Genomic DNA, 26,245 nt, shown 5'->3' with positions numbered 1-26,245 from the left:
GCCACTGCTGTTTATCACTTGCAGGTTAAACTTCCAATCTAAGATACTCATTGCTATTGGTAGCTGTTTCATTCACCTCAGCCTATTGCTGCACGTAAGGTAAGAGATTTGGAGAATGCTGCAGGAGTTCCCTCTAGTGAAATATGCTCTGTTAATGCAGATTTCTCTGTGAACAAAGCATTTGCCACTCTCTAACAGAGAAAGCCTTTTTCTCCATGAGAGAGGCCCTTGATGTCCCATCTGCAGCAATTTTCTAAGAGCTCAACCACTGGTGCCCTTCATGAATTGCCCAGAAAAGGGGCAAAATGCAGGTCAGCCCCAAGTGTCCTTCTATACCTGTTCTACTTATAGTGACAGCTGAAGTCAGCAGTGAAAAGCTGGCTTTACCTAAGCTGCTATTGATGTTGGAGCGATCAGGACTTCATGTAGCAAGACTTCACCCTGAAATCCAAGGCAATTGTGTTCAGTGAGCTGGCACTTTCCAAAACAGAAAGCCTGTTTGCACAAAAAATTGCCACAAAAAGAAACACAAACTGAGAGCAAGACAAGATTTTCCCAAATAAACAAATGCCAGAACACAATGGCATAGCTTATAAACAGCCACAAGCCAGGAAATGTTAGTTTATGCAGGGGCAAGGAAGCGGAGGGAAAATACGGGAAGAAAAAAGTCAGCAAACAGTTCACGGAAACTATTTCCTTACATTTTAAAGCTAGTCTATGTCTTTATAATCCCTTTGCCTCTGGCACACATAGCATATCACTTTAGGTTGTACTTTGAATATTTCTGTGTTGGTGAAACAGGAAATGTAATTTCTCCATGGCACCTTATAAGGAAATTTCACAGTAATAGGCATTTCAGAGTTGTGCAGCAAGTACTAAAAGCTAACTCAGCGATTAATAGCTTGTGTTTACCTATTGAATTAGAGCCTGGAGTTCTTTGAGACAACTCATGAGCAAGGCAGAAAGCATTACAGACAGGTAGGAAATGGGTATTTGATCCCTACTCTTTGACAGACTGAACACGATGAGAGGCGAGCACTTTGGAGAGCAATACAAACCTCAGCTGCTTTGAGATCTTCCCCTCCTGGTTACTTTAGAGATTCTGTAACTTCCTGTAGGGTGGCAAAAATGAGCATTACTCAAGTGCCTCAACACATCTGATGGACATAGAGCCACTGGCAATGCAGTGAGTTCACTCCCAGCTATAAGAGGAGAAAAGTCAGCTCCCAACGGGAAGCTTAAGCTCAGGATGGGTGTGCGGAACCCAAGTAAGCCCCCTGCAGTCTACAGGAGCCTGTATTCTGCTTTAACTTCAAGTGGGCTGTGCTTAAAGGGAAACATGTTTGGCTGGGTGGAAAGAAGCACAGCATCTGCTGCAGTACGAAACCAGTACATTTTATAACAACACATTTGTCTCCAGATGAATTTGCCTCATCCTTATAACCTAGCCTTGTTTTCTATGATAGGAATAGTAGGAAAGCGAATCAATGTGAACAAGGATTGTCCTTGCTCTTTATTGCTTCCTCTTTACCTGTCAAGTAATTGAATGCAACAATATGACAACTAAATATGTATGGATGTACACACACACCTCCTTAGGTCAATGGCATAATATGAAGTCACAGAGTGATGCAAACAACCAATATTCTTTTCCCAACTGGCTATTCCCCCACGTCATCACATGAAGGTATTTAAATGACTGCTGTTACTGGTTCAGGCATAGGGGGAAATCAGGCCATAAGGAAAACCAGCAGCTTCCAAATGACTGTGGTACTGTTTGTCAGACAGAAATATTCAGAGTTCCCTCCCCTCCCCCACCCCGTTGCTAAGTGCGGTCTCCACGGTTTAGCATGACCAGAAGGTCAAAGGAGGTGATCCTGCCCCTCTGCTCTTGTAAGACCCCACTTGGAGCACTGTGTAGAGTTCTGGTGTCAGCATAAGAAGGACTTGGAACTGTTGGAGCAAGTCCAGAGGAGGCCACGAGGACGATCAGGGTCTGGAGCACCTTCTGTTGGAAGACAGGCTGAGAACACTGGGGCGTTCAGTCTGCATGACTCACAACTTCTGTATATGTAAGTGCTTGCCCCATGGATGAATTCACTGGTATTTACTATGAGCAGCTCACTGGACTATGGAAAATACAGTTCTCTCTACTTCTGTGCCATAGAAATTTTTCATTTCAGGATTTTTCCAAAGACGCATCCTATTGCCTGGTCATTATCTCTTAACTATTAGCAATATTTTCCTATCATAGCACATGAATAACAGTACACAGCAATGGTAGGAAAGGCATCATATACTTTAAACTCACTACTGGGTAGTAACTGTGCAGCATGTTATGACCAAGCTTGACTGTCACCTCTCCTTAGATTCTCCTTTTCTGTGTGAGTGCTCTTAGAGAAATCACTTTTGAGATTAAATTGTCCCCGTGCTTATTCTGGAAGATTTTTGTTTCTGGAAAGTTTTAGTCACCTCTTTTCAAAGAGGGATGAGTTGCTTCAGGCGAGAGAACGAGTACAGTACATATCCCTTGGTAATGCTGTGGTTAGATGAAAAATGAGAAGGATTGAAATGAGCAATATTATTGATGACACATCTTAGAAATGTGTTAAGAAAAAAAACCAACCTAGTGAGGAGCTGGATTCAGGAATGAGGAGGAAAAATAATGGTGATTATTAATGGTGATAAAAGGTTCCAAATATTCTCAGACATTTCCTAGAGTAAAAGTCATGTTCAGAAGCATGTAAATGCATTAGCCGAACTCAAAGCCAGTAGAATGTTCATAAGAGAGTTCATAGGTTATGAATTAAAGATGAATAGTATTTGAAGGTAAAACTTGCTGAGGGCACTTATTCTGAAACATGAATGATCTGTTCCAGTTCATTCTTACCACTTTGCAAGTAAGCAAAGACCAGTGTTCTCATCTAATGTGATACCAATACAAATATTAATCTTACAGATGTACCATTCATGTTTGGCTTCACGTTTCCCCATTCAGACCATTCAGGCAAGCCAAGCATCACTTGAAAAAAGTCATGTTTTTACAACAATATTAGATGCAGACATTAAAGCTTAGCATCTTTTTGGGAACTTAAGGAGATTTACTAACTACACCATGAAAATCCTAGGCTGGCTCAGCATTGGAGAGTGCTGCTGTTAGAAGCTTTAAATGATACTCTTGAAGGGTAACAATTCAAAGAGGACAAGAGTCATTCAAATTCTGCATGACGGCTAACAGGACAGAAGAGGAGTTATCATCTTCTGCCTGACCACCTACAAGAATATTGAAAACCTGTAATTATATTTTTAGAACTCAAGTTTAAACAGTAAATGAAAATAATATTTTTTTTTATTCCCTCCCAGAGGTGACCAGGGCACCACATGCACTAAAGACAGGGCCAGGAACAACACTAGGGAGATGACCCGGTCTAGTGAAACGTGTCCCTGCCCATGGCAGGGGGGTGGAACTGTATCAGCTTAAGGTCCTTTCCAACACAAACCAGTCTGTGATCCTATGATTCTCTGATATATGAGAAGGAGGTGATCCTGCCCCTCCACTCTGCTCTCATGAGACCCAATTTGGAGCACTGTGTGCAATTCTGGTGTCCTCAACAGAAGGACATGGAGTTGTTGGAACAAGTCCAGAGGAGGCCATGAGGATGATCAGGGGCTGGTTCACCTGCCATATGAATACAGGCTGAGAAAACTGGGGCTGTGCAGCTTACAGAAGAGAAGCTGCATGGAGACCTCATAGCAGCCTTCCAGTATCTGAAGGGGGCCTACAAGGATGCTGGAGAGGGACTCTTGACATCAGGGACTGTAGTGATAGGACAAGGGGTGATGGGTTCAAACTGAGACAGGGAAGTTCAGGTTAGGCATAAGGAAGAAGTTCTTTACTGTGAGGGTGGTGAGGCACTGGCACAGGATGCCCAAAGAAGTGGTGAATGCTCCATCCCTGTCATTGTTCATGGCCAGGCAGGACACAGCCTTGGGCAATATGGTCTAGTGTGAGGTGTCCCTGCCCATGGCAGGGGTTGGAACTGGATGATCTTAAGGTCCTTTCCAACCCAAACCATTCTGTGATTCTATGATTCTATGATGCCCAAGCCTGCTGTATAGACACAGCACATATGCTTCAAATTCAGGAAGAAAATACAATGTTGTAAATATCTCATGCTTCAGACACTAAAAGGTATTTCCTTTCTGACAAAGTTCATATAGAGCAGAAGTATTCTTATCTTTACAGCTGCCTAAACCCCTTTGCCTGCCAACTGCAGACATAATAAAGCAGAACAGGTCCCATTACTTTACCTGAACTGAGCCAGCTGCATCGTTACTAAATCCACTGAATCCCGATGTGTTCATGTATGGTGTTATGTGGTTATGACAAATACAGCAATACAAAACCAATTATGACATAAAATATATGCTCCTACTCTCTGTGTATCCTGCTATTCACTTCTCATTTGGTTCGCCTTTGAGCAGTTTTCTTGAAAGTATGTTTGGGGTGTAATACAGCTAGATTTACTGCTGTAGGGACTCCACAGAGCATACCAGAGGGTTGAAAATACTCTTGGTTTATTTTCTAAGGTGCAGAAAGGCCTAAATCCAGCACTTGAGATTAGAGTGACAGGTAAGGCTCTCCTGGAAAAGTATCATGACACTCCTGAGACTGGAAAAGTGCTTCCAACCTATTTAGAGGAATGCTACATGAAGATACTTATACTTGCTTCAGATACAAGTTAATCTACTAAAACCACAATGGAAATACCATCTTGTGCAACTCTGGATTTTTGCCTCCCACCCCATTTTCAGCGTGGAAGTACATTGCCCAACAAGTAATGCTACTAAAACAAAACACATCAAAAGCCTCTTTTTGTTTTAAAGCCCTCATGGGACTAAGGACTTTTTGTCATTAGTCCTTTCAAATTCACAAATCCTAGGCATGAATAATGTTAAACTTGACAGTCCCCTAAGAGCTTCAGATAAATCCCTATAGATAGCCCAATGTACAGAGCCATATTAAGCCTATTGCTGCAACTTAAAACTGGATGTAACCCTTGCAGCTATTTTTCTTGGGGTCAAAAGTGGAACAGAAAAGGTTTCCATGTAAAGTTCCAGCTTTGAATGATAAGCATAATAGCCTTTGTGCTGTATTGTAAATAAACCTGATGAACTGAAAACATACATAAGATACTTAGAGGAATGGCTTAGGAAATTGCTTTGTCTCCCCAGCTGCAGACTGTGGAAGCAGAATGCTTTCATGGAGAGGTTAGAAATTGCTTACTCTGCAAGGGTGCTCAGAGATGATATCACCATCTGAATAACATGTCAGTTGTTTGCAATAACCTTCGTGGGAAGCCAGGAAAATATCTTGAAAATTATACTTCCTTCAGCATTAAAAAAGAGGAACACTTACTTCAGCAAAGACATAGCCAAGCATCTTTCTTGGCTGGATACAAGTCCACTACCTTTTCCATGCAGAAAGCACACTGAGAAACTCCCTTGCTAAGCTAGCAACAAGCATTATAGGGGTTGGGGCTTTTTTTGCCAGTACTGTTTGCCAGCTACTGAACAAAGCAGCTGAAGACATTGTCAGTGAAGGTACTGTATTTCAAGGTGTTTCCACAGTCAGCCTACGTAAAAAGCAGGTTCTTATGCCCTGTGCAGAAATGACTTTGCAAAGGAACAGCATACAGGTTTTTGATATGAAACATCTGGTATCATAAATAAAGCTCACCTACTGACTTAACAGAATTATCCTAAATTTGTCCCTCTCATTAATGACTTGTCAGCACGAATGTGACTTCTCACCTCAGCCAAGAATCTCCTTCCTAATCTTAGCTGCCAGCAGCATAGCTTCACTTCTGATACACACACCAAATACATGATCTCAGTTAAGATGCCATACTTGCTAAACTGATGCTTCTTTTCAGTGGATCCTTGATATTTCCAATACCTATTTTTTTGATGTGTTGCATATATACTTCCTTTATTTTTATGATATTAGTGACCTCTCAATAAAGTGCTGATTTCCTGTCTAAGCCTTCCTATTTCCCAAGTGATTTTTACAAAAAATCTCCTCAGGCATAGCAGTGCATACTTCCCTATTGTCCTTGTTCACAGGCCAGAAGGCATTTCCATTGATAGGCTAGTTTGCATTTCTGTGAACAGTTGGCTGTACATGGAAATAGTGTGCCAAGGGGAAAGAAAAGTCCGGAGACAGGAATGAACAACCTGGCTACGTTCAGGCAACATGACATTCTGTAAAATGATATCAGCCTGGAGATGCGATGAAGGTCTACAGAATTCTGAAGGAGGTGGAACTCAGTGATAAGGATCGATATCTGCTTCTTGATTACCTGTAAAAGAATCAGGAGGCATCAAATGAAACCAGGCTTGGAGTGGGACACTATGGGTAAGTCTCAAAGACACTTGATCTTTCCCCATACATCTGCTGGTGGTCATGACTGAAGAGAAGATACTCAGTGGTCAGACCTCTGCCTTGACACAGGAGGACTGTAATTAAGGGCTTATCTGCTCACATTTGCTGCTCCAGCTGTGTTTACCGCAAGTCCTCCAAGACTATTTATAAACCTAATTGTGTAAAACTCCAGACACTCATCTGTACGGTAACGTTGTGGGGGATTCAGCCTGGCACACAGAGCCCCCTGTGCCCTTCATGATAAACCTACATTCATTTTTTTTGTTCCTTTGGCTGTCTCCATTACCGGGTGGAATGACAGTAATGGATTGCCTTGTGTTTTAGTTTCATTTTCTGTTGTTAATAAAAATGGCTGTACATCTCTGACTTGATGCGAATAAACCTTCTTCATGATCCCATCTTCACTTTGCCTTTAATTTGATCAAAATCAGAAGAAATCTCTTTAGAGGATCAAATTTCAATTTGTAAACGTGCCCCAATTTATTGCAGAAGCAGAAACCTCCAGCAGCTTTTACAATTTCCCTCTGCCCAAATTGAAAGCAGCAAACAGCCAAGAAGCTTTGGCTTCAGAAGAAGCAGTCATCCTCAAAAAACCTCCATCTGATTAGGCAAAGCAATTTATCATACCATAATAATAGTTCTCAATATGTGTCAGTCTGGATTCTGTGGCTTGTTTCAGTGATGCTAGGTTTAATGTATCCAAAAATACTGTTTCTGCAGAAGTTATCTTAGCATATAAGAAAGGGTTGAGTTTTTTTTTTTTGAATGTAATTGCATATAAGGACAAGGAGAGGCCATTAAAATCCAGTTCTAGTACCTATCATTTCCACAAAGTGCTAGCTCCTACTTCTGTCGTGTCTTAAAATGAAATCAAAGCCCAAGGACACAGATGGAAAGTCACAGAATGAATGCCTTCTACTAGAAGTGGAAGGTCACAAGGAATAAGGTAATAATAACATCAAAAGGACAAAGATACAGAAGAAAATAATGACAAGAAATAAGGGTATTACAGACCCCCCTATAGATTCCAGAGAGCTAAGTCCAGGGCAACTGTGTACAGAGTCTGTGTTTTTCTATTTATTTCATTGATTAAGGAAGTGTTTTCCGTTAACGAAAAGCAGTTTCATGGTCATCTGGGGCAAGGGGCTTGCCCACTCACCCGTGACTCATGGCACAGCAGCATGTTACAGGTTTGGAGTTTCCATTGGCACGACCCATGTGTGCCAGGGAGGCCGAGGCAGTATAAAACCCAGCAGGTCCCAAGACACCAGCACTGGCCACCTTTGGGGCTCACCTCATCACAGCACCAGGCCTGTGGAACACGAGGGAGAAACACTCTTGCATCATGACAGGCAAGGCTGTGGCTGTGGTCCTGATCCTTCTCTTCATGTCAGCAGTGGGAACAGAAGGTACAGAAATCCTTTCTAAAGCTCTCCTCATTGCAAGCGCAAATGCTGATGGCAGAGGTACTGTGCTGTGCAGCAAGAAACTCCTCGAATACTGCAAGCAAAAGAACACGCCCTGACAGAGGCTGCCCAAAGAAGTGGTGAACGTTCCCTGGCAGTGTTCAAGGCCAGGTTGGACAGAGCCTTGGGTGACATGGTCTAATGTGAGGCGTCCCTGCCCATGGCGGGGGTTGGAACTGGGTGATCTTAAGGTCCCTTCCAACCCAAACCATTCTGTGATTCCAGGTTTCTCTGCTGTGGAAAGAGGAAAAGAGTGCACCTTATTTTTCCTTCTTGTTTTGCAGGTAAGGCCCTGCCACGCTCAGCAATGGAGCTCCGGTGCCAGTGCATAGGCACTCATTCCAAGTTCATCCATCCCAAGTTCATTCACAACGTGAACCTCATCCCCAGCGGACCTCACTGCAAGAACGTCGAAGTCATGTAAGTGCTTTTGCAATATCCTCCCAGTTACTTAACAAGAAGGAAACCGATTTTGCACTCAGGGTGATGTAAGAGTTCACTGACAGATGGAGTGAGCCTGCGGCAGCTGCTCAGAATGCAGACCAGCAACGCTGTTGCTGTGACAGACAGCACGCTATGTGATAGAAAGCCTGTCTTGTCTTGACTGCTCCACTTTTCAAGCACCCCATGCAAACATTGCAACCCAAGCTCATATCAGACAGCAAAGAACCTTCTAAAACTCTGAATTCCACCAGCAGATGAGAAATTAATTTCATGCATGAGCCGTGCTGACTGATCAAAACATGAATGTGATGGCCAGCTCAAATCAAGTGATCACAGTTCTACTCGTCAGTGAAAAAACTCCCTTAGCACACAGATCATATTATCCAGTCACAATTCCAGAAATTGTGTTGTAGCAAAATTCCTGTGGACTGGGCAGTGCAGTTTGTGAATGAGGATGGAAAGATTTCACCCTTGTAGTTTAGTACCATCACAAGCCGGAGAAAGGGGACAGGGGGAAAGAATCGGTTTTGGAAAGCATGAGAGTCCTGAAATGGTTTAATGCATTCAAAGAGGTACGAGAAGATATGAAACCTTTAAAAAAAAACCCCAAAACCTTTATGTTAGGCTACAGCCTCAGCTGATGCAGCTTGAAGTAAAGAAAATGTCAGTGTACACCTAGAATGATGTCGGGAGGGAAAAGGGAAATTGCCTTGGACTTCCCTAAACAGACCTGACCTTTTCCCTTCCTCCTTTCTCTGTTGCAGAGCTACCCTGACGGATGGCCGGGAAGTCTGCCTGGAGCCCACCGCTCCCTGGGTGAAGCTCATCGTCAAGGCAATCCTAGACAAGTGAGTTGCCTGTTCTCAGTGAGCGTGGCTTATCCAAAAGCTGAGTTTTAGTTGAGCCAGCGAACGTGCAGTGTAAAGTTCTCACAGACTCAGTCTCCTCAGGCAGCTACTGATGTTTCCGTTCGCTAATGGGATAAACTCGGATTGTTTCGCTCTTTAATCATCAGCAGGAGGTTGGATCCCTTATACCACCCCCATGTGAATGGTAGCTACACCTCTTGTAAGGCGCAAGCGCGTTGAAAATCTGCAGCTTGAGTGCTCAGGAAAACCAGGCATTAACTGAGGGGTTTTCTCTTGCTTGCTATGGTAGAAAGCAAGGAACAGCGTTTAGATGAGTGGGGGAAGGTGGGCCCACAAGGTCCCGAGAGAAGCCGTGGAAGCCCCCAGTCACTGAGGACTTGTGGAAAGGTCACAACGTACCAGCAGCCGTTAGGTTCAGTTACAGCTTTTAAGGGGCTTGGACACAGAAGCACAAACCCTTAGTGGTGGATCTCATCTTACTCCAGGGGGTGATACCTGTTCCACAGGCAAGTTCTAATTGTCTCCTTTTCCATTTTCTTTCTTCTAGGGCAAACGCCAAACCTGAGACAGTGTCCTAAGACAAAGAAGACAAAACGTCCTAACTCACTCCTGCAGCAAGGCAAACAAGAGATGGAGATGCCCATCCAGCTTCTGGCAGCTCACCTCCTCCTGCTGCCTGTATTCACACTTCTAACAGCACCAAGAGCATTTGGATTCCCTGGATTTAGAATCACAAAATCACAGAATGGTTTGGGTTGGAAGGGACCTTCAAAGGTCGTCTAGTTCCAACCCCTCTGCAATAAGCAGGGACCTCTTGAACTAGGCCAGGTTTCGCAGTTAGTTCACAACAGTACTTTAAGTATATTACAGAGGTCACATTATGTAGGAGAGGAATCACTGACACCGGAAAAAGCAGGCAGAAGAAATGGCTTGTGAAAGGATATGGAGAGATCCTGGAATAAGTTTTGGTAAATACAGCTGGATCAGCGCAGAGCTTTCGCTAAATGACACCTTCCCTTTCTGCTGTTTAGGAAAAGAACAGCACCTAACTCCTTCTCTCCAGGAAAGCATCGATAGGGGAGCGTCAAGTTTAGGTCACTGCTACTCAGCCTTTTTGCTCAGAGCAGACTAGTGACCGAAAAGGGGAGCCTGCAGAGTTAGGACATCAAAATTCTGAGACACTGGGGCTTGTGTCACCATAGTCAAGATACTGTTTATTGTGAATTACTGTTGTGAAGGTCTAAAGATACATTTTAATGCCATCTTTTGGTTAGAAGGAGGCACATTATTTATTTATTTATATATTTATTTTTACTTTTGCATAAGGATGTTATTATTTATGCATGCAGAACATATTTGATATGCGCCCAATAAATGTTTGTGGAGATGTTTTCACTTCAGTATTGTGTGTTACTAGTTTCTGTATTAAAATACAGAACGGAAAAAAAGGATGTATTTTTTTTCATCCACCATGGGATGGGTTCACCAAAGGGCAAGGGGTGGTTTATTGCAACAGTAAATTACGGCCTCTGGTGTATTCAGATGGTTTCCAGTAGGAGGAATTATAAAAATTATCTACTTTCTTCCTCTTTTCTTGTCAGACTTGGTGTTTTCAGGGCTCCGGGTGATCAAATTCACAGATAGAAAGTAATGAATGACTAATGGTTAGTCACAGAAGCTCCAAGGCCATAGAGGTGGAGGTGCTCCGACAGCTCATCAGCTGAGAACCTGGCACTGAACAAGGTTTTTCCTTCACCTGAATAAGCACGGAAATCTGATAACATGATGGAGGTCACTGAGCATCCTCCTGAATTGCAGTGAGGAGGGAGGACTGCATCAGGAGGAAGCCTGATTGTATGGACACACATTTGCCTGTGACACAGAGACTTCCAAGGGACAGACTGGAGCAGAAGCAGTGAACACTTGAGAAAATGGGAAAGTTGAGCAAATGTTTTGATAGTTGTTTTGCTTCAGCCTTTTCCACTAAGGATCCACTCCATGTTCTGCACAAACAGCTCATGTTTGCTAACAGTGCAAGGTAAAAAGGGAGGCTCTGGTTTTTGTTTGAGCAAGACCTTGTGCAGGATGGTAACTGATAACTCTTCAAACCCCACTTTGACCCCTGTCCCTATCGCTGCCACTGTCCCACAGAACTGCTCTACAGCCTGATAGACCTCATCCTCAGCATGGAAAGGAGAGAAAGGTTCTCAGGGGGAGAGGGTTTGTCCAGACTTGTCTTACCTGTCTAAGCCTTCCTATTTTCCAAGTGATTTTTACAAGCTGGCGTCTTTCAGAAACTTAGTTTGGAGGCAAGCATGTCAGAAATATCAGCCAGGAATGGGGAGAGGTGGGAAGATGTGTGCCAATAAAAGTATATGTGCATCCTAAGGGACTGGCACCTACTTTACTGCTGTACAGGCACGGTAAGCGTATTGCCTTTATCACCAGCAAAATCTCAGTGAAGAGGTGGGAGCTGAATCATGGCTACAGGAGGGCTCTTCTCCCATAGGTGAGACATGATTCAGAGGCTGGCTAGAAATGATGAAGTATCGCGTTTTGGTCCTGTGTGCCCTCACAGCATGCCTTTCTTAGGAACACAAGAACCCTCATGCTCCCAAGCCCTGCTTTGGTGCTCTCAGAGACTGCTGAGAGAAGCACTGCAGCTCTTTGGACGATGACTACCTGATCTTCCATGCTGTTTCTGCTTTGCTGATACTCTCCCTTCGAAGCTGAAGTCAGACTCCATGAAATTCCCAGTTCTTCTGGAAAACTATTTTTACACTGAACAATGAAAGCAGATCTAGTTAATTCCGTGTGCCAACGTACCCAAAACATTGTCCCACTCCCTGCCGAGCAAAAGCCAGACACTGTTTATGGCCACCATCTCCTCTCCATACAATACCAAGGCTCTCCTTTGGCAGGCTCCTTCTTTTCAAAACCCAATTGCTTTCTTAATTTTAGTACTGAAATTCATATGGGCAACATACTTTAGCGGCTCACAATCTGGGCCAGTTTCTTTCCTTGAGATCACCTTTTTCCACCTCACAAAAATCAGACTATCCAGTATCCCAATGAGTGAACAATACAAATGATTTCACTTAGGACATGTGTTTATCTTCTGTCACAAACACCTGTGATTACTCTGAACGCATATGATTAGAAAACAGTAAGTTCCCAAGTGCTTATTTTAACCAGGTGCTATTGCAACTCCTGTTGTCAGACACTTCCCAGATAAAACCTACTGTGAAAGCAAGCAGAGCCGGACGCTGGTCAACCAGACTTCTGTACAGCAACGGATGGCAGATCTGCTGCTGCTGCTTTGGTTCGCTACTTGGTCTTCATGGTGGGGTCAGGAGGTAAGAAAATGATTACTTAGCACTCACATAGCCAACGGATACATATACCCAAGAGGGCTTGTGCTGTGTTAATGGTGACTTTTTGCCAGAGATGGGCATCTTCAATATCCTGTCATTCAGAAGTTACAAGTATCATTCGTATTTGCATCTGTTAGGATGCCGTGGCTGCTTCCAAGGGTAAAATATGTTTCCATCAGAAAATTACTTTAGTCCTATGCCGTAATAGATGTCTCAGCCTAGATTTTAAGGAACGTTTGAATTCAAAGAGGACCTTTTTTCTCAACGTGTTCATACAACTCCTCTTTTCCAAATGACAACTTTCTCCTCATTGTACTTCTACTCCTGGTAAGCCGGTTGATGATAGCACTTCCTCAAAGGAAGGGCCATGGAATTTGCAGAAAAGAATAAAGACTATGAGCAGACGATCATGGCAGAAACTTGTCAACAATACGTGGACATGTGATGTTAGGCTATTTTAGTCAAGGGATGCAGTTTAGGTGTAAAATTTGGCCAGCCACAAATGCACTGTGAAAACATCTGAGTATTCTCACTTAGGAATAAGTTTAATTTCACATGCTTTTGCACGCCAACAGCGAAAATGTAACTTAATTTTATCTCGAAGTTCTCAGCACATCATAGGAGCTGAGTAACAAGAATAACGCTGACAGAAGGGAACAAATACTCTTTACTTCACAGGAGCAAGAGATGATGTTCATTTTCCTCCCATAACTTGCTTTTTTTCTACAGGTAAGGCCCTGGCAATGACAGAGGGGAAAAGCTTCCAGTGCCTGTGTGACAGCACTCATTCCAAGTTCATCCCCCTCAAGGCTATCCGGAATGTGAGATTAAACCAAAGAGGACCTCGCTGCCAAAACGTGGAAATCATGTGAGCACTCTTGCAAAACACAGTCTTGCTCTCAACTGGAGGAAGCCACTTGGTGCTTCCCAACCTGGGTACTTATTTACTTTGGGTGGAATAATAATTCTTTTTAGTGGATCATTGATATCTTCAATACCTAAATTTAGGATGTTTTGCATATATACTTCCTTTATTTTTATGATATTGCTGACCTTCCAATAAAATGCTAATTTCCTGTCAGTTTTCAGAATGACACTGCTTCTGAAATATACAGACAATAAATATAATACACCCCATAGCAATTATTTTTATTTCAACAAGCTTGCTAGCCCTCTCTTTCTCATTCAATATTAGTGTTAAATTCCATCTATAGTTAAATCCAAATTAAAGTCTCAAAGCATCCAGTTTGCCCAGCGAAGAAAATAGAATTATGTTAACAAAGTGTTTTAAGACTACAGGGAAAGCATACAAATTCAGATCCAGAGAAATGCATTGAGTATGGGCTTACTTTTAAAAGTCCTATTCTATTCTTTTTCAAACTGTGTTCATGTAACATACCAGATTTTTCCAAATCGTATTTGCACTTTCATTTTGGCCTGCATCTTTTGCTTTCCAGGAATGCTACATTACACATTGTAAGGGTATTAACCTATGTTTTTACCACTACACCAGCATGGAAAATGGACCCTTTTTCTTTCTACACTTGAAACAAACTAGAACATTTTGAGACATTTCTTAAGTTTTCTCCCATGGCCTCCTCTCCAAGAGACAACACCTAAGATCAACTACACATTTTCATAGATTCATTTAAGATTTGACAGATTCAGAGAGCTACCAGTACACAGGCTCTCCAATAGTGCTACACCCAACTCCCTTACACCCTTGATACCCTCATCAGCACCTAAAGATGTCTTCCAAAAAGAAAAGTGCTCAGAGCAACCTAACACAAGCCTGCCTCTGTCCTTCCCCAGTTCCAGACCACCATGGCATTTGTAGCTTTTCCCAGGTAATTTTCAGCCCTTTACAGCCCTGTTCATAATGTTCAACCAGCTGCTCACCTCAGGATGCCAACGTACAATCATTCACTCTGAAGGAAACAGCTCTTCAGTACCCAGCATGAAAACGTGGGTAGGAACCATCCGTCCTTGTGTGAAAGAAAAAACTCAGAACATAAAGTCAGAGGTGGAAAGGTAGAGAATTTCAGCTCCTGATCGGACAGAAACTTTGTGCCATGAAAAAAGGGAAACCAGAAAAGAAGAGATGGGACCTTTGCACCAGTGGCACATTATTGCTGCTATGTCTCTAATTCCTGCAAGGAAGGATGGTGAAATTTTGAAGATACAGAAGGGAATAGGAACTCTAACATGTAGATGACAGCTATTTTGGAGTTTACATAACCTTTGGGAGAATTTGGGACAGTACACATGTTTTCAATAAAGAAAACACCATGAGCTTATAGTCTCATACAGATAACAATAGTAGCACATCTTTTTGAATCTTTAACATGAAGACCGTATTGAAAATTGTGACCTGATTTCATGTAATTTCCAGGTTTTTTCTTAGTTAAGTGAATGAACTAGAAAAGTTACATGCTGGGATTGCTTGCAAATGAGTCTGTCACCAACGATTTTAGTGAGCAGATCTTTCACAAGCAGACACCTGAAGAATGGTTTGGGACGTGACAAGAATCTAAATTACTAGTATGAGTTTGATGGGAACTTCTATGTGGATTTACTTTCACTCAGCCTCATAAAGACTGACATCTGCTTCTGGCTTCAGTAGTACTGCTAAATGTACCTACTTATCAAAGTAACAGCAACATAAAGTGCTGGCCTTATATCTTGCTGATGTATGTTATCAGAAAAATCATTTTCATTTGTGGGGTTTTTTTTTAATAGCGTAAACTTTAGCACAAGATTATCAGACGTGTATTGTGTGATTAAAATACATGTTAGAAGTTTTAGCAATATTTAGAATTATCAATGATTATTTTAAAATAACCTAAGACATAATATAAATGCAGTTAAGATATGTCAAGAAAGCTTAAGAGAAGCTGAAATAAACATGCTTCCTGCCATTTTACTCACAGGGAGGTGCTCAAGCTCCAACTAGGTACATCATTTTCCTCCTGCAGAGTTCTATAACGAGTCACAGTGTTCCAAAAGCATCATAGTAAAGCAAATGTACCTGACTATTACAAATTCAGCTGATTGAAACTCGACTGGGAAGTGATGCTGTTTGAATGGAATCTGTTTTAACTGACAGCATGTTTTACATCCCTTGCAATACCAATAGACTACTTGGTCCGTTTGCCTAATAATGAAAAGCAACAGAAAACTAAAAATACTACATCCTTAGGAAAATATAATACAGAATTTGGCACCTGTTACTATTTAGGAATAGCTGTTACTATTAATAATAGCAATAGTCAGTACTGTCTAACAATGATTTTGTAATAACACATAGTGCTATTTCATTTAAAAACAAATCTAAACAATTTCCTTTTTTCTCCATGAAAACATGCATTTAAATGATCCAATAATACTTGTGAAAGGCTTTATAAATGTTTATCACTGGGGCTAATGATTCCTATTTTATTTATTTTTTAAAAGTAATACCAGAACTTTTGCTCCAAATTCCATCACACACCAAATGCTAGCTTTTCACTTTTCACATGAAAAGGTACTTTCTGTTGTTTCCACTGTAAGGTTCTTTAGAGTTTAACAGTAAGGCAAGGTGCAGAGCAAAAGAAAACCTTGATTTGTTTTAATTGTGGCGGAGAAAGCTGAGGAAAAAACACATTCACTATTTAGGATCTCTGTAGCAATACAGTGTGCTCTCACCTAACCTGCACCAGCACTTCCAGCGCTGCACTCACTTCAGAAGTATTTTCAGAGTCAGACCATGCCAGACAATAAGTGTTAGTGATTAATCCAAAAGGCATCCAAATCCATCTAGCATTCTGAAATAATTTACTGCTTTTACATCTTTAGAAAGGGATGCCAAAATAACTCAGATTAAAAGCTCTTACTAAAACAAGCTTGGCTGGGTGTTTATTTCTCCAGCTTGTGCCTTAAAACTGTGTTATTTCTGCCAAGATTTTTCTCAACATACAGCCTGAGGACTCCTAATAGCAGCATGAAAAGCATAGGAATGCATTTTTTAAAGGACTGCCTGTGCTTTGATGTTGGTATTTCTCTCCAAGATCCTAAATGTTAATTTGCATCTTGAATCTAGATCTGTTCCATTTCCTACAGAACAACTCCATATGTGTTTTCCATTTCTATTTCAGCTGACAGCTACGTTGAACAGAACTTGTGCTCCTGTTTGTTTCCTTACCACCCCCACCTGGGAGTAGGCCCTAAGGGAAAATAAAAGACAAAAATAAATGAGGTGACAGGAGGCTCTTATTTTACGTTTCAGAATAATGACTACACAGTGATAGGTGTAGTTTTGGCCATCACGATCGCCACGACATCTAAAGCGGCCTCCGCTACCCAAGCTGCGTAGTTCAGTGCGGCAGGAGGAATGGATGAGGGATGAGTGCCTCCCGGTGGCTGGCTTCCCAAAAGGCCCCACAAGCCAGGGAGGTCAAATGCTTCTCTTCCGGATGACTCCAGCAGGGTCACAGACTATAAACATAAGGTAAAAGCATAGTCCGGCTTACTGATGCGCACATTAAGTCAGTATTTTCTTACAGTGCTTCACAAGGGTAACAAGTTTTGGTTTTTTTTTTAAACTATATTTTTATTAAACTTTTTTTTTTTTTAATTTCGTAAACTATGATTCATTTTTCCCTTAAACGAAGACTGCATAATACAAGGCAGTCTAGCTCCCTTCTCAGCCTCTTCAATGTACACCTTCCAGCAGCTGTTAAGGCAAAACAGAGCAGAAAAAAAAAGGGAGAAGTGGACAGAAAGGCAGAATATTCTCTCAGGATGTAAAAAAGAAATTACTCACACAATTTTTTGTAAAGCAGCATTTCCTGATAGAGGTTTTCATCTGATGAGAGAGTTTCTTACCAAACCAGCATGTTTGGCTTCCTTTTCACACACAAATGATTATTAAGTGAGAATTTTAAGATGATGGGATTGGTAATGCCCAAACCAGTATTTTATAACTATAACCCTTTATCACATACACATAAAAATATTCCAAGTATAGGGGACTCTGAAACAACCTTTGAGAACATTCACCTTCTTCACAGCTGTCAGCATCTAACTCTGCTTTAACTGTTGGAAAACAAATTGCCTATTTTCAGCTTTACACCTTGGACCAATTTCATCAGTGTATTTTTGTGCATCATATGCATACTGTTATTTATTTAAGTTCTCTATACATTTTTTTCAGCAGATCTTGAGTAAAAGTAATGTCACGTTTTTTATGCTGTGCTCTGCAAACAATTATAAATATTGTTATTTCAGCAGTGGTGAGCTTCCAGATTATTGTTTTTTTTTTCAGGAATGATCTGAAAAGACATTACTCTGGTGTGACTGACTGCTACCGGTAGCATTTCTTTATACACGCATTACCACATGCTGCTTCAAGGGCAAACCTGAGGTTGCCAGTATGGTGCAACTGGATTGGTGTGCAAGTTAATTTAAAATGTTGTGGTGTTTCACTTTCTTTAAAGTTGTGATATTTAAATTCCAAACTCTAAATGTGATCTAAAACCTAAGCAGTTAACTAAGGTCAAGAACAAAGGCTGCATCCTTGTATCACTGTAACACTTTATTTGTCTGTAAGGGTCAGTATGAACAGCAGGAATCCAACTGGTACAAAAGGTAAGGGGTAACTTTGTTGTGTTCAGCATCACTGTAAGGATATGTCATTTGTCAAACATTTTGTAACTAACCGATGTACTTTGGAAGTAAAGCAATTCTTCAAGTCACAGTTTGCACAGCAAATTTTCTCAAAAGCATTTATACTACAACCGCCTTTTCCTAGAGTGCTAATTTGGTAGAAAAAAAAATCTGTGGTGGATGTTCTGTTTGTGGCAAATTTTAACAGCAGCAAATCCAGGTTCTGTAGCCAAATTATACAAACCTTGCATAAAAGAAATGAAAGGACAACCTTTTTCATCCTACAGAAAAAGAAACTCTTGACAGAATTCTCTTCTCTGTAATACCAATTTTTAGGATTACTGGTATTGCTTTCATTTCCCATCATGTTTTCTGTTATCCTCTTCTACTTTTCTTTAATACCTTGACTGTTCTTTGAGATATATATACACATGCACACACCTCCTTCAAGTAACATTAATACTTTTTTAGGATTACTTGTAATTCCTTTTCCCAGCACTCAGTCTGTCAGTATTTAAACATCTCTTTTTATGGAACCATCCATTTAACAGTCCTAAAAAAAAAAAAAAAACTAGCCCTCAAAGTGGGGAGATTTTGTGTAAGTACTAAGTATTAAATATTTAAGTATTAAATACTAAGTTCACATTCATAATCTTCAGTACTTTAGAAACTGGATAGGATCAAATAGCATCTGAAGATCTTTATCTATCTCGAACCACTACTGTGTGTGACCATATTTTTTTACAGGGCTTCCCATATCTTCACGTTCATTTTTATCCAAAAAGGATAGTAAAAAGGAATAAATATGGGAGTAAGGGACAATGTCTATAACTGTGTCAATGAATGAATCTCAGGTAAGTGTCCTTTTATAAAACAATCTTTATAATTTATTCCGTACATACAAGTTAGTTGGTGAGCAAAGTCTGGTATTGCTACTATATCAGACAACACTAAGAAGTTATTCCCTGTGCGGCTGGTGAGGCACTGGTTGCCCAGAGAAGCTGTGGCTGCCCCATCCCTGGCAGAGTTCAAGGCCAGGCTGGACAGAGTAAAAAGCATTGAAGTCTTGTTTTTGCAGTCAGCCACAAGATGGCGGCGGAGGCGGGAAAACGGGGGCAGGAGCAGGGTTAGCGGTGACCATGTCCAGAGGCCGCGCCGCCGAAGGAGGTTGGCAGGTGGCGGGAGCGAGCTCTGCAGCGGGGTAACGCGCTCTGTGAGCAGGGCCGGCCTTGGCGCCGAAACTGAGGCGCTTCGGGTAGGCTGCAAACCTGGGAGTTCCGAGCCGACAGGGAAATGAGGGAGCGGCTTTGCCGTCGGAGCTCGGTGGTAACGGGGAGAAGCCTCGTAGCCAGGGCGTGCTGACTTACTAGGGCAGCTGCTGTGGCGAAGGCGTTCCATAAATCACTGCTTCATTGTTTTGTCTAACCTGAGCCCTTACAGGAAAAGCCTTCAAGTTTCTAACATTGTCTCATCAGGAAAGTGTTACTCTTGGCTACAGAAATTCTCATTTTGTTAAGTGTGGACAGTCTTACGACAGGACAGTTAAAAAAAGCTCAGCTCTGTGGTTTAACGCATAGTCAGGATTGCTGCAGAACAAGACATCAGTCTTTTTCTGAGCTGCCCTGCTCTTAGACTTGGGCTGCCCCAAGGATGAGTGCACACCCAAGTAACTCTTAAAAAAGTGCATTTTTGAAAGTTTCTCTTTCCCAGCCTAGGGACACAGCTGTAATACAGCAGGATACAACCCCTGATGCAGAGAAAAAAAGGACAGTGCTGACCCCCAAGGAAAGGCTCAGCATTCCCTAGGATCCTATGGGAGAGCTGTGCCTGTCTGGAGGCAGTGCGCAAGCCCAGCAGGACGGGCAGAGCAGTCAGCCAGGAAACTGAAGAGGAGATGTTCTAGAGACAGCTCCTTGCGCAGCAGAGCACGGCCAGCAGACACCTCCAGTGAGAGGCCACAAGAGAGCTGCCTGAAAGCACCCACCGCTCTGCCTGGTTTGCAGTTTACCCCCACTCACTCCCTGCCCGTGTCTTTGCTGCCTGGAGCTGTCCCTGCCAGGAGCTGTTTCTCCGTGCCCAGGTCTCCTCCCTGTCAGTGCTCCTAGAGCCCATCCCGTGGCCTGTGTGCTCAGCTCTGCCCTGCAGACCCCTGCCAGCAGCCGGGACTGCTCAGGGGCACCTCTGGCTGTGCAGGGACTCAGGAACCCCAAAGGACTCGGGAACCAGTGTTAACGAGCACCAGGCTCTCAGTGCCTTCCCCAAAGCAGAAAAAGAAATTCCCAGCTCTTGCTCTCCACCCAGCCAACCAAAAGTGAAAAAAAAGCAAAGCCCTGAATCCTCCCTTCTGAAGGTGAATACTGCCTCAGTATCTTTCATAAGGACCCTCTGCAAACATTGACAGAATGATGTGGAGCTCTGCACAGCCCTGACACATGCATTACCCTCAGCCCTGTATTTGGCATGAAATAGAAAAATTGCCCTCGTCTTGGTTAGGTAATGGGGGCATGTTCCTGACACCGTTAGAGTCAATGGAGCTCTACTCAACCTAGCCAATAGAAAAGGCAGGAACTTGGTTCTCCCTTTGGTACCTGACTCCATTTAATCAGAGGAATCCACTCATGGGCTGCCCAGAACATAACAGAGACAGGTTCTGTCATCTTCATGAACACTCATCTGATTTCCATTGGCCTGAGAGAGTCTTCACCTGCCCCCAAGAAAATCCCCCAGATGCTGCCATCGCAGAGCTCTCTTCACGCCACTGTGACACCCTCGGGTGTCTCCCTCTTTGTCCCACTACTTCTAGGGACTGTGGTTTCCCTGCCTGGAACATCTCCACTCTTGACACAACTTGTGCTGGGGCTCAGCACTCAGTGGAGTTTCCTTCCCTCTGATGGGGAGGGCGTAGGTGGCAGAAGGGGGGTGGAGAAAAGCAGCCCCCAAGTGTGAGAAAAATACAGGATTTTTGTTACGAGCGAGCTATAGGAGGAGCAGAAAGTCTGTAAGGCATGGGGTTCCAAGGTGTGGGCCCCAGCCAAGGGAGTCTGTGGTCGGTGATAGGAACATCTGTATACAGATAAGAAATTTATGTAACTGCAAGGTGATAGGAACATCTGTATACAGATAAGGAGTTTTATGTAACTGCAAAGCTTGAACGCATGTGCCAGAAGCAAAGTTCAGAAGTTCATTCATGAGGAAGACTCAGAGCCTTCCTCCCCACGACCACCAGAGACCCTCCGAGAGCCGTCAGAGGGGAGTGGTTTGGGTTCACGGAAAATGTTTCTCAGAGGAAGGCTGGCACAGTCAGGAGGCGAAATCTAGAAAGGTATATAAACTGTAAATATCTGCTGAGCAGGGGTGCTCATCTGCCTGTGAATAGTGCAGCCAGCATGCTGCTATTAAAGGGCTCTTTGCTTCACAATTTCCATCTATAAAATTTTGATTGCTGAGCAGGTTTCTCATACAAGCCTCTGAAGTTGGGCAGAGAAGGGCTTCCAGTGCTTTGCCCCATAGGGGAGAAGCAGCAGTCTGTGCCACCATCTTTGCTCAATGGTTGCAGTGCTGGAAGAGGGACAATGGATAATGCTGAACCTGCCTTCTGCATGATGGGCCGTCTGCTCCCTGTAGAATGGGGCAGGGGGATACCACAGCTTCTCCAGCTCAGAGCAGTCCAACTTGGTGGCTTTCAAGTGAGCTACCTTCTTCTTTAGAACATAAAAGAGGCTGTGAAGAATCTCGGACTCAGCCTCCTGTGAATCCATGGAGGAGCTGGAAGAACTGCTGGAGCTTGAGGATTCCAAGGACCTGTACAGCTCTTGCAGCTGGTTGATAGCCTTGGAATCAATGCTGAAGCTCGGAGCTAGTAGTTGAGTCCCTGCTCTCTGGAAGTCCGCCCAGACAACCTTTTTTCTTGGCTGCATCCCTGGGCTGGTGGTCTGGGTGCCAGCAGCTCTGGGTGACAGACAGACAGACATCTGGGGGTCTGGTGGGAGGTGGGGACACACACATCTGCAGGATGGGGAATGGGGATACTCAGCACCCAGCACTGTGGTATGCCAGGGTGGGGGACAGGGTGTCTGTGAGAGCCACCTAAGCCCACCCACGGAAGAGCTCTCCCGGGCCGGGGCAGGGCCACCCTGCACCCCAGGGATGGAATGGGTCCCACATTCCCTGCCTCTTGCTTTCTCCTATTCTTGAGGACACAATGGGTGTTCTCAGTGTCATGGGGGGTCGGTGGCAGCAGTGGTGGGATGGGCCTGATGACCCTGGGGAGGCCAAGAGCCATTGATGGGATACAGGGGACAAACGATCTGTGAGAAATGGTATCTAGATAAAAACTTATGCTCAGGGTAGACACAGCAGTGAAGCAGCTTTTTAACATCTTTGCAAAAATGGGTGTCCTAGCAAGTAGGCACACGTAGCAAAGGCAGAACTTTGATTTATATTTCCTATTCCATCTGCAAATTCCCTCCCTTGTTTTCCCATTGGTTGGGTACTCCAAGGTTTACAGCCTATCCGATGCGTAAAATCTACATGCTAACTGTCCTGCCTCTGTTTACACCTCCCCTTACTCAATTTCATACACACACACCCCCCCCCTTAGTTACTTATCTTAGTTACTTAGTAACTTAGTTACTTTCTTTTATGTTTTTATTTCATAACTCTTTGGCCCTGTCTAACTGTCCTGCCTCTGTTTACACCTCCCCTTACTCAATTTCGTACCCCCCCCCCCCCCTTATTTACTTATCTTCTTTTATGTTTTGATTTCATAACTCTTTGGCAGACTTGTGGTACCCCAACTTACTTGTTGGGGTAACACAACTAACTTGTGTTACCCCAACTTGTTTAATCAGCCTGCCCCTGCTTAGTTTCATAGCTTGTACAAAGATAGTATTCTTTTTAACTTCAGAGTGTGTCTTTTGTCCAAAACATGATACTGTCTTTAAGCATAGAGTCTTTCTAAGTTATGGTATCTCAAACCCTTTATTTCATTCCCTTAGCAACTTAACCCCAGCCCCAGTATTGCAAAATCTTAATATTGCAAAGACTTGATATTGATCTTAAAACTCTAATATTGTAAAGCCCTAATATTACAAAGCCCCATCCCCAATTATGCAAAAACAACACTGTTTCTCTCACAATTCCATCTTTCTCTTATTTATACTATTGTTGTTTTTCGCACTTATTTAAAGAATTGTCCCATATGTCACTTCTAGTCTGGATAACATAATTTCACATTTTTGTCCTGAAGGTATGTCATCTGAATAATCTTCATCTTTCTTTTCTTTTATCTAAAGCATTTTATCAGAGTAGGGTGGTGGTTCCATGAGCATTTGTTTTGACAAAGTTGTTTCAATAAGACATTGTACAAGCCTTCCTATGCACAGAATTATGCAGCATCCTATAGCTATTAATATTACTGCTACTATAATTAGAGAAGTAAAAATTTATATCACTATTCCTCTCCATTTTCCAAACCAGGATTCTAACCATCCTGTTAATGAACTATCCTCACATTTTCAGCCAATTCTTCTACCAAGATAGTGAGGCCTTGTAAGACTCTGGTTATGGTTCTATTTGGTGCTGTAGTATTTGGAATAAATGTGTAACACCTATTCCCTAGCATTATGCATACTCCTCCTTTTTCAGCTAATATATCTAAAACTATTCTATTTTTCCATGCCATCCTGCTGGTAGCATCTAATTGTTTTGCAATTCTTCTTATTGCATCCTTGGCATAGTTTATAAACTTCTGTTTATTATAATAAATATAATTTATCCAATAACACACACACACAAAAAGATTGAAACCCTGTTGCTACTTGGTTCCTAGCTTTGTGTTCAGTCAGGAATTCCTCAAAGGACTCCAACTGAATCAATATAGATTCTTTCATCAAAGGCTGTTCCTAAAACATTTCTCTTTACTCTATGCCCCGAGGAGTTCGTTTCCCTCTCAAATTCCAGGGTAAATGGAATTGCCAATTGAACAATTGCTCAGGATCCCTTCCAGTTTGGAGGAACTGTAGATCTTAGGATTTTTTTTTCCCACAGTACCACCATAAGTCTGCTCTGGGAATTTTTATAGCTGAGTAGTTTCCTGCATTGTCCTCAGTCACATTTAGTAGATCTGCATGTGTTTTTAATTCTCCTAGATACCTGGTAGCATTCACATCCTGTCGTGAGAGACAAACTGTATTGGTTACCAGATGCTGCAGAGAAAGTAGCAGGCATCCTAATGTCCTTGTCCTGCAGAGCAGGGAATAAGAGTGAGATGGATTTACAAGTTCTGTTTCCCCAGTTAAATTTTACAGTGCAGTTATGCACTATGAGACCCTATCGGTCTAGAGTCCATCCTAATGGAAAAAGGATTACCTGTGCTGTAGGTTGACCTGAAGCACATGCATAAGAATTGCTTCTCTTTAAACTTTTCACTGTATATTTGACTCATTCTACCAAGGCATTTGTATTTCTATATCCTGTTTCTATTTCAAACAGCTACCTCAAATCTTTAATTTCAATTACATTTACTATCTCAGGATTATTTGGTGGAGTCCATGTCCCCACCGATGGAGGAAGAGTAGTGTCCACAGGCTGGCTACATTCATTCTTCTTTGGCTCCCAAACCACCATTCTAAATCTAGCAATTAGATCCCCTCTTGTCACATCTGTCCCCAGGCCATGAACTTGCCTTATTTCCCCACCAGCACTTGCAATAGCAAGTGCTATGGGGCTACTCTCTAAATCTCCACAGACAGGTTCTGCGTGCCCTTTAAACATCATAATTTTACTTTTTAGAGATTTTCTCTAAGCATTGGGTGAGATCCACCCATTAAAGGCAGTTGTAAACCAAACATCACTCCACCCAGGGCAAGGTGATTCCCAGTATGGTTGGAGATAATACTCCAGGCATAAGTATTTATCTTTAACTGCTTAACTTTCTTTGCTCTTTTAACTCTTCACACTCAAGTACTTGACAGGTGTCAAATTGGATAGCTTGTGAATTTTGTTCCTTAGTAATATTTATCCACAATTTAACTGGGTATCCTAGCATTCCTCTCATTTGGTAAAAATGGACTTCCTGTACCAAATTTTTCCCTTGAATTCCTAATAGATAAGAGTGCAGTATCACTATTATTTTCCATATTTTCCCCAATACCTATGTTTTCACCACAGTAAATACAACAAATACAAAATAATCTTATAAAGGTTCTCACAAAGTTTCAGAAGTAGGCATGTATGCTTATTGTCTCTTTATTTTAATACATATGGGGTTCTTAGTTGATTGTACATGCCACTGTCTGTCTTCAGATGAGAGTTCCACTGGTCCTTTTATCCTAGTATAGTGTTGTCGTGGTTTAAACAAGTGTGTCCAACCTTTTTCGGCAGTCCTCACAGCAGTTTCAGTGACAGTACTTGAAATGGACCCTCCCAGTCTGGTTGTAATTTTGAGTCCTTCCAGGTCTTGATCAGGACCCACTCTCTGGTTGGATAGTATGAACCGTGAATTCCAGTGGTGGAGCTGGGGCATGCAGTCTTTAGTTTCTGATAAAAGACAAGGAAGATGACAACCCCTGTATACAGTTCTTAAGAAAAACATCCTTGGTTTCAAACTGTGGAACTTCATCAACCTCACCCATGTAAGGTAGTCCAAATGACATTTCATAAGAGGATATCCCTAGGTCTTTTCTAGGAGAGGTTTGAATTCCCTCTTTTATCCAAACAACTGGGTCTCTCTTTTCCTCCTCCTGTCCTGTTAATAGAGCCATTGAAACCAAAATTTGATTCCTGTAAGTTTTCATTTCCAACCCTAGTTGTGTAATTAAATCTCTCCCTAGCAAATTGATTCCTGCTTCAGGATTTGTATTATTGCCCTTGATTTTTTTTTTGCTATTTAATTCAAGGTAGTGTCTTCAAAAATGGGAACTGAAAAATCTCTCTCCTTTTACTCCTGAAATAGTTATCCTTTCCTTTAATAATTTCAGTGTGCCTGATTGGTGAGTACACGTG

At 42.4% G+C, this 26,245-nt stretch overlaps 1 protein-coding gene across 1 annotated transcript; it reads left to right on the top strand.

Moving 5' to 3' along the window:
* The first annotated feature begins 7,328 nt into the window (after positions 1-7,328).
* LOC133274508 (interleukin-8-like) lies at positions 7,329-10,500 on the top strand. The gene is made up of 4 exons (XM_061463810.1): positions 7,329-7,854; positions 8,196-8,331; positions 9,120-9,203; positions 9,772-10,500. The coding sequence occupies exons 1-4, from the start codon at positions 7,791-7,793 to the stop codon at positions 9,800-9,802; spliced, it is 315 nt and encodes a 104-aa protein (XP_061319794.1). The 5' UTR covers positions 7,329-7,790; the 3' UTR covers positions 9,803-10,500.
* Positions 10,501-26,245: the final 15,745 nt, after the last annotated feature.

This window comes from Pezoporus flaviventris, unplaced genomic scaffold (genome assembly GCF_033815535.1).
Source record: "Pezoporus flaviventris isolate CSIRO_AGI_PZ_B2104156 unplaced genomic scaffold, CSIRO_AGI_Pfla_v1 ptg000002l, whole genome shotgun sequence".
Taxonomy (NCBI): domain Eukaryota; kingdom Metazoa; phylum Chordata; class Aves; order Psittaciformes; family Psittacidae; genus Pezoporus; species Pezoporus flaviventris.
The sequence above is the reverse complement of the archived record's forward strand: the minus strand, read 5'-3'. Positions and strand labels throughout refer to the sequence as shown.